General features: G+C 33.9%; 1 protein-coding gene across 1 annotated transcript in view; it reads right to left on the bottom strand.

Moving 5' to 3' along the window:
• The window catches only part of LOC110027094 (28 kDa ribonucleoprotein, chloroplastic-like), a 19101-nt gene that overhangs the window by 2434 nt on the left and 7367 nt on the right, over positions 1-9300 (bottom strand). The window contains exon 3 of the mRNA XM_020728382.1: positions 2349-2630. Coding sequence (XP_020584041.1) covers positions 2349-2630 — 282 coding nt within the window. The remainder of the gene's footprint in view (positions 1-2348; positions 2631-9300) is intronic.

Genomic DNA, 9300 nt, shown 5'->3' on the forward strand with positions numbered 1-9300 from the left:
AATAGTTGTTTGCGAACAACGAGCCGTTTTGGCAACCTTAGTTGTAGATGTTTCATTAAAAGGATAAAAATGTGGAAATCACTTTAGAATGTGCATGGAAAGCCATTCATATGGAAGAATCAACATGAGAAAGAGTTTTGTAAAGTATGCTTGAAGAAATGATTTGATAAGAGCATGACGCTGGTCAACAGCCCAATGGAAACATCACCCATCAATTGCAAGTTAGAAATGAATTTCTGAATAAACTCTAGAAACAGAAAGGCCCTTGGAAAACTTTCCAACACTAAACAAAATAAATGGGGCTACCAACTTAGAACTCTCAGCTTCAAAATAAACTGAGAAACGTTTACCAGGAAAGATGGAGAGCAGCTAGAGTTGAAATAGATCTACAAAAAAATATTGGAAAATGATAAGAGGATGAAAGCTGAACAACGAAAGTGTTCTTTCCCCAAACAAACTCGGTAATTAAACAAGGAACTTATGCAAACAATGAAGCAACAAAAGATTTAAAAATTAGAGGATGATTTTTAGGTCACAACAGGCAGCAACGGAGAAGCACAACCAAAACCACCAGAGGAACAACAGAACTTGATACAAAAACCCTAAAACAGTCATCCATGGAGGAGAAAGTTACCAAAAACCGAAAATAAGCCGGAGGAAAAAAGTGCAAATGATGACCGTTGTGATGACAGCGAATGGATGTAAAGATGGCGGTCAAGGGCAAGGACGAGATGTCAAGCAATAAACGAGGAAAAGACAATGAGGTAGAATTCAAATACACATTTCAAGTGTTTATTCTGGTAGCAGTTCGGTTTTTTATGTTTCCTGCTCAATTTTTGTCAGGTTTAAGATTCAACTGATTTTGGTTTTCAGATTCCAGCTTCATAATTCATCTCTAGTCATTGGCTGAATTGGTTCAAACATTTCCCATCAACTTGTATTGTTTATTTGGGAGTTGCACGTGTTTTTTCTTGTAATGGATAAAGTCTGGTTTAATAAATTTATACAGCCAAAGATGACATTGAAAAGTTATCATTATTTTCATAATAGAACTCATCCGCTGCTGGCAAATACCTAATATATGTTGTTTTCTGGCACCTTGCCTATCTTATGCAGCCTCTGTACTATGTTTCAATTATTTCTATTGTTTTTAGAGAGATTGCTGATTTTTGTAGCATTTATGATCATTTAGCTATGGACTCTTTCCACAAAGATTTGATGGAATGCTCAAATTTTTGCTCAAAAGTTTCATCTTTAATATCTAGCTGCGTAAGCTGAATAATGTTAATAAAAATCTATATTATTGTTGTTTGTCTTTACTATTGTTAATTATCATTAACAGAATATTCTTCAGCTTATTTGTATTTCAAATGATATGTTCATGTTCTTTTCTAAGTGTTTATCTGCACTTCATCCTGCTCCCAAATTTGCTTACTGCCACCAATGTCCTCTATTCGTATTTTAATTTTTTTTTTTTAAGTGTATTCACTCATGAATACCGTTAACCAAGTTTCAATGCATATAAACCTCACTTAAAATAGAGTAAATTTATTTTGTCATTTCTGATGTTTGGTTTTTCAATTATGAGAAAAGTCAAAAAAAGCCACATGATTTTTGTTTTTTAAAATAACAAACGACATAAGGATACCAAACCTATTTCTATTTCATATTAGGACTTATAGATAATAGAAATAAAATAAACTAAAAACAAAAAATAGAGGCACATACATATATACCACATAATTCAAATGTATTTACACAACTTTGTTTTTTACATTTATAACACTCAAATCTTTCATATCACATAAAATACCACTATGACTAACTTTTAAAAAGTGAAACACACCTTTTTTAAGCAAAGGTAAAGTGTTATGGATGTAAGAATCAGAGTTTAGGTGTTAGACATGTAAATACACAGAAATTATATGGTATGTCTGTAAAATAATGATTATGCCCAAAACCCCCATAGTCATAGGCGTGTATGTGTGACTTAAAGTTTGTCCTGTGAGACATCAAATTTTCCCTCATAAAGTGAACTTGATCTTTATTGGAATATGTTTGCTTCTTTGTGAAATTCCAGTTTATACAATATTAAATTATCATTCTGAAAAAAAAAAAACGCAATAGCTGTTTTTTCATTAAATCGGTAGATCTTTTACTTCAATTAATTGTTAGCAACCTGACAAATAATATTTTTTTAAAGTATTTTCAGTTTGTATCCTGCAACAGTAAGCCAAAATAACTTTGCTAGCTTCAAGAAAAAGTAGCTAATAAAATATAATAAATAAAGCAAAAACTTGCTAATTCTCTATTAAATTAATAATGCCATTAAAATAGAAGTTGCCCACCTGTCCATCAAGGGCAGCAATTGCATCATCTAGCGCATTCTTGGATTCCATTGTAACAAAACCAAATCCTCTTGATCGACCAGTTTCTCTATCATAAACAACCCTCGCACTCAATACTTTACCGTGTTCGCTGAATAATTGCTCCAAGCGAGTATCATCAACTTGCCACGGTAAATTTCCAACATAGACCCTTAAAGAAGGCTCAAATTCCCTAGGACTCCTCTCAGGTCGGGAACCTTTTGGAGCAGCTTTATTTACAGTTAAAAGCCGGCCATTGTAATCCTAAATCAAAAACACAAAGTAATTATATCAGTTTAATATCAGAAAAATAAAAAAGAGTAAATCAAAAAATAAGATTAGATGGTCTGCCAATTCATTTAACAGCATTATCAACAGAAAGAACAAGAAGAATAAGACATTTACAGCAAACCATCAATATTAACTGACATGCAACAAGAATTAATTAATACAATAAGTTCTATAAGATGCAAATACTATCTCAGTTATGTTAGTCACCAAAAAACCCAAGAAAAATGTTACACATTGAGCGATTTATGAACTGATAGAATTTATAAACATTCTTTGTTGTACTCTAAAGATTCACAGTAGATAAGACTAAAATTTTTGCATGGAAACCCCTCGAAAGAGAATGAAGAGACCAGTCACAATCAAACAGTATACACTAATCAAAATTTCAATGTATCCTGGCAGTATCGATACAAAGTATAAGGCACCTTGTTCAATACTGCTATTGCGATGAGTAAAATGGTCACCGACCAGAGCTCCACAATTGTCATTGAAAAGAAGGAATTTCCCAAAGCTATTTCTTGCATAGAGAAAACATTTTCCAATGAATTAAAAAGGAGCCCTTTTATAGACTTCATAGAAGTTATGCTTGTTCTTATCCGCAATTGACAAGAACTGGAAAGAATTAGTTGAGTACATTATCTTAACATCTGGTGATATTCATATAATCTTAAGGAGAGCTTTTAAATAGGGAACATCTAAAATCAATAGATAACAAACATAGAATAATTATAATAATCCATGGATTGATAAATTGGTAATATAATATCATTGGATAATTACAATAGTACATGCATTGATGAGTACGCAGTAGACATCTCACGGATTAAGGAGATAACAACAGAAGAAGAAGACAACAAGAGCAGAAGTCTATGAGTGAGATCCAGAGTTGGGGGAAATTAAGCAGGTACATTTGAAAAAAATGACTGCCATCCATTTCAAATTTGCTTGTTGATTTCAAAAATAGCACCTCTGATAATCCTTTGGCAAGAGTGTAAACATGTTAATAAAATAGTGCCCCGAATAATAATTTGGCAAAAGTGTAAACAAGTTATTCACATGATCACAAACAAAGTGCAGATTAGGCCATTGTCTAATTTCTACTTACTAGAGTACTTATCAACTTAATATGTTTAGATGATCAACTTGCATGGGATTTTGTGTAATGTTGATAGCTTGCTTTAATTGTAATAGAACCTCATAAGACCTTCAAACTTTTGATACTTACAAATAATTTTTAACGATAATAAATTTGAATTCCGTGCCAGATCTTGCCATCACATTCTATTTTGTAGTTCTCCAAGTGGCAATGTCATTTATTAAGAATGTTAAATATCTTAAAATAAACCCCCTAATAACTAAAGTACTTGCATTATCTGCATATGTGTATGATTTAAGAGTCGAACCTCCCTCTTTTTGATTAAACTTCATTGACCATAATTCCCTTCAATATTGTGGTATAGAAATCTATATAGGATCCTAATGCATGATTATTTAAGATTATGCATGAATTAACTTACCACACCAGTAACATAGATAATATCAATTCTAAAAAGTATAAAGTAGCGAAGTCTTCCCACTAATTTCTAATAAGAAATTTTTTCTACACTTGTGTCTTCTCAAGCATCTCCAAGTAAATTAGATGGGGCTCTTAATAGCTTTCCATCCTTATTTGTCAGTTTTTTTTCAACAAAGATATCAAATATTTTTGTTATGATATAAAGATTACATGTTCAAACCGTATAACTTCAATGTCCATAAAGTGATTTAACTTAATTCTTTTTCTTTAAACTCTTATAGATTTTTTTTTCTTTAAATTCTCCATTTTCATGTGTTTCCCATCTTATTATTTGGAGCCTGATTGTGACAATCAATTATCAACTCAGACCCTCAATTTCCCTGAGCAAGCTCAGTGATGAGTTTGTGGATAGGGAGTGGGAGGGGTGGTTGGCAGCAGTGCCCTTCAATATGAATTTGGGGGCAGATTCCCTGAATGATTTTTTTTTCATACATAGCACCTTGGAGTTGTACCCACAGTGCTACAATATCAACGCTGCAACACTGACTTTGTAGTGTCAAGGCATTGTCTTTGCAACGCCATAGTGATGCCTGAAATTTGTTATGAGGCAGGTTGATCATCACAAAATATACGTGTCAATCAAATAATATACAAATAACGAGTCCGCGCATCGATCCCACGAGTATAGTTGTCAAAATATTCCTAAAAATGGAAGTCTTAGTGTACTAAATTGTTGAATCTAGTTTGAAGTGATTTAAGTGCAATGATGAAAATCTACCAGTCCTAAGAGAGACAATAAAAGGGATAGAAAAAGGAAAGGAAACAACAAAAAAATCAGGGAGCAACTTTGAGTCATTCAGAGACGATAAGGCTTATGTTACTAGGACAATAGTGTAGTGTTCTCTCAATGTTTTTTCCTATGAGTTCTCCTGTATGATAGTTGACAACTAGAGACACAATCCTCCTTAGTCTATGTGTAGTTCATAAAAAAAGTTGGAAATCATATTGCAGTTAAGAGAGACTTAATCATGCAGCGTTTCCCAAGATTCATCAGATCCCCTATCCACATGCAGTTTCCTAACAATACACTAAGTCATCGTTGTACAATAAGAATCTCTCCAGAATCTCCCTCGCACAATAGTATTTAATCACTCTCACACAAAAACTCCCAAAACTCAAAGCAAAAATCAATATAGAAGTTCCCTCCCAAAAGAAAAAGTAAGAGAAACCTAGAGTTTGAAGTAAAATGCTAACTCTTGGTGCAAGAACCCTCTTCAAGTCTGCACATCTTTTCTAGGTTGTGCCCAAGCTCTCCTTATATATCTCTTATGAAAATTTTCATGGAAACCATGCCAAAATAAAACTTTGGTTGGCGGTGGTGTGACCATGCTCGTGCCCGGCATAATCACGCAATACCTAGCATATCTACGCCAAGTTCTGGTGTAGTTACGTCTAATCAACAATGAATCCGATGTAATTACACCAAGGTCCGGCATAATTTCACTGGTCCCCTAAATTTGATGACTTCATGACGTGAGCTCGACACATGTAACCTACAAAATATCACCAAAAAACTTTTACAAGCATAAAATCATAATAAATAAAGAAGAAAATATGGTATTTAAAAAGAAAATTTGCATAAATTTATATCGTATCAATCCCCCCAAACTCGCATATTACTTGCCCTTAAAAAACTCATGTCTAACTAGAACTCAAGAGTGTTTGTAACTCACATGCGAGACTACCCAATTTTCTAACTTGATTATATAAATGTATGAAAGTATAGTACATTTCATTTCAAGGATGAATTATTATTAATTTCTAACAATTAGGCCAATTTCTTTACTTCTCAATCTAAGTCTAGGCATATCTTAACACTCTTAATCAGTTGTAATAGTACTATTTTCATTTCTCAAGAATATTTTTAAGTCAATTAAATCTTAATCAAACAATTCTTAAATTCCTTAACTTTTCCTAAATATAATATTTCAGAATTTTATCATAAAAACATCAATTTTTATAAAGTAGAATTTTTAGACACCAATTGTTAATTTTTTATGCTCAACCTCAAGCTTCTTCCCAAAAATTACGAAGGATTCCTTTTTCTTTTGATTTTCTTTTTAGCTTAGTGTCTTGCATGTTCTATTCTTTTTCTTCTCTTTCAGCCCATAATTATTTTTAATTTCAATGAGAATTACTAAATCTAGTTGAGCATAATTCTTTTAAGAATTTTGAATGTCTAGTCTCTCCCAATTTATAATCTTCAAAGACTTCTTACCATGATTTCTAAAATATTATAACTCATTCAAGGTTAAGATCAATTAACCAGTTCAAGCTGAAAATTAAAAGGTGTAATTGTCCCTAGTTAATTACTTTTATTGAAGCACATTCTTTTAATTATTCTAATACTTTTTAGGGTTCAGATAGAAGTTGTTAAAGAAAATGACTCGATTACTAATCCAACTTTAATGAATATCTATCTCTTTTAAAGAAAACTTTATGCAATTGATTTAAATCACCAGAGTTCCTATCATGAATTGCTGCATTAAAAGACACTCCTCGGTTAGATATGTGAATCACTCTCAGGCAAGTGTATACACCCAAATTTCTCCCCTAAACTTATTTTATATCCAATGCATGTGATATGAGACAAGATAAGAGTGGAAAGAAGAAAGCATGCAGTAATAGGGTATAGCAATGCAAAATAAGTCAACATGGCTAGTAATTATAAACATGAAGCATAGAACCATAAAAGATGTCATAAGAAATTTATGGAGTGTACATCAAATCTCAAAAAGCAGGAAAGGACTCTCATCACACACCATTTATTCCAACACACTCAAAAATAAATTCAAGGAAACCAACACAAACACAATCAAATCAAAGGATAAAACTTGGTTAATCTCCTAAGAAAGCGTTTGGTTTAACATCCTCAGTCAGACCATACCAGACCAAATCAAGCCTAAAAGGGTTCTCCATAATCAAATTGTCTTCTCAGCAATCTCTAACCAATCTTCCAAACTTTTAACTATCCTAAAAAGATTTCCTTAAGTCATCCCATGTCATTTCTAATCAATAATCTTCCCGAGAATAAGTACTTCCTCACACCTATGTTCAGACTTTTCAGTAATCCCTTTTGTAGTAATCTTCTGAAGGCTACGTCATGGGTCGACTCTGATGATAAACCTTAAAAAAGACATCTTGGTATAAAGCTCTTAGCACATGCCACTCTTGTAACTCACTCAACTCAGCAGAACTCATGACGGGAAAAGCAGAGGATTCTCCTAACAAGACACTCTGCTCAAGGGGAATTTTCAACCCTATCACTATGACTCCTATGAGTAATCCTATAGGCTTAAAATGAGTAATGGTATCCATCGGCACAACTACCTCACATAAGTCTGAAGGCTACGTCATGGGTCAACTCTGATGATAAATCTTAAAAAAGACTTCTTGGTATAAAGCTCTCAGCACCTGCCACTCTTGTAACTCACTAAACTCAGCAGAACTCATGAGGGGAAAAGCAGAGGATTCTCCTAACAAGACACTCTGCTTAGGGGGAATTTTCAACCCTATCACTATGACTCCTATGAGTAATCTTATAGGCTTAAAATGAGTAATGGTATCCATCGGCTCAACTACCTCACTAACAGCTCTAAGTCTCAAAAAGAAGAGCATATTTCTCTTTAGATTTTTTTTGACAAAATTTCTTTGCCACAGCATGCTCTTGGAGATCCAAATCTTTTGATTCAGAAAACTGACTATCAACTACCCATACCGCCACATCTATAATATGGCATTAATCATCCCTAGAGACTTGGAAAAACTTTATAGATTTCATAACAACAAAGGTCACTTCCTTACTATTTACTCTCATGACAAGTTACCTTTTTGTACATCAATCATAGTTCGTCCAGTAACTAGCAAGGATCTTCTAAGTATAATGAAGACGTCCTTATCTTCCTTCATATCCAAAATTATAAAATCTGCATGAAAGATAAACTTGTGATTATCTCTCTAGGATAGGTCACAAACTGATAAGCAAATTGCAGGGTCACAGTAGTGGGCTAAACCTCTCATAATCCTCGTCTTTCCTATGGCGCAAGAGATGGTGAAGCTATCTGGGTTTTTAAATTTTTTGGCCAACTTCTTCTACAGGATCGCACTACACTCCTCAGTCAGAGCAACCATCTCACTAGCTCCTAATTTCTTTTTCTTGTTCAGGACAACCTTAACGAACCTTATGTAACTCAACATCCGTTCTAGAGCTTTAGCATAAAGAACATTAATTGTGAGTTATTGACAACCTCTAAAATCTCAGACATATGCTTATCCCTTCTATGCTTCTGGAGTCTCTGGGAAAAGAGTTGGTGGTGGCCCAGTATTTAATAAGTTCGTCAATTGGCCAAGTTGATTTTCAATATTCCTTATACCTCTGGCTTGACTCTATTACTTGTTCGCTATCTACAATAATAACTCCTCCAAAATTGGACCCTTCTCCTTAGGCTAGGTATTGAAAGTGAATCTAGGAGGGTAGGTCTCTTGTTATTACTATCGTTATGGTTTCAATTGCCTACAGGATTGGATTTTATTTCCCCACTGCTGGTTTCCACATCTGAGTTGAAATTTCGGTGTTTCATCCAGCCTGGGTTGTACGTATTGTAATGTGGATTATTAAACTAATTTATCTACGACATTCACAACCTCTGAGGCAGTAGTGCTTGGATCTCCTATCGATCCATAAATCATCTCATCGCTTGGTAGGGATCCTTGCACTCAATTCCACCCAAAGTTGTCTAATTTCCTAGAAATGACAATCACTTATGATGCTAAGATGGTCAGAATATCAGTCTCATGCACACTTGCTACCTTCTTCGAGATGATTCTCTCAAATGGTCAGTGGAAATTGTTGGTTGTCTTTCCTCAATCACTCAAAGCTTCATCAAATAAGTTAGACATAAAGGACCTCCAGCTGCAATGTCTATGATAGACTATAAGAATCATATCAGACCGTTGTAAAAAGTTTGGATAATTAGCCAACCAGGTAGGGTGTGGTGGGGGCATTTGCTAAACAACTCCTTAAACTTCTCCCAAGCTTCACAAATCAACTTTCATCTAATTGGGTGA

This window comes from Phalaenopsis equestris, unplaced genomic scaffold (genome assembly GCF_001263595.1).
Source record: "Phalaenopsis equestris unplaced genomic scaffold, ASM126359v1 Scaffold000002, whole genome shotgun sequence".
In the NCBI taxonomy this organism is placed as follows: Eukaryota; Viridiplantae; Streptophyta; class Magnoliopsida; order Asparagales; family Orchidaceae; genus Phalaenopsis; species Phalaenopsis equestris.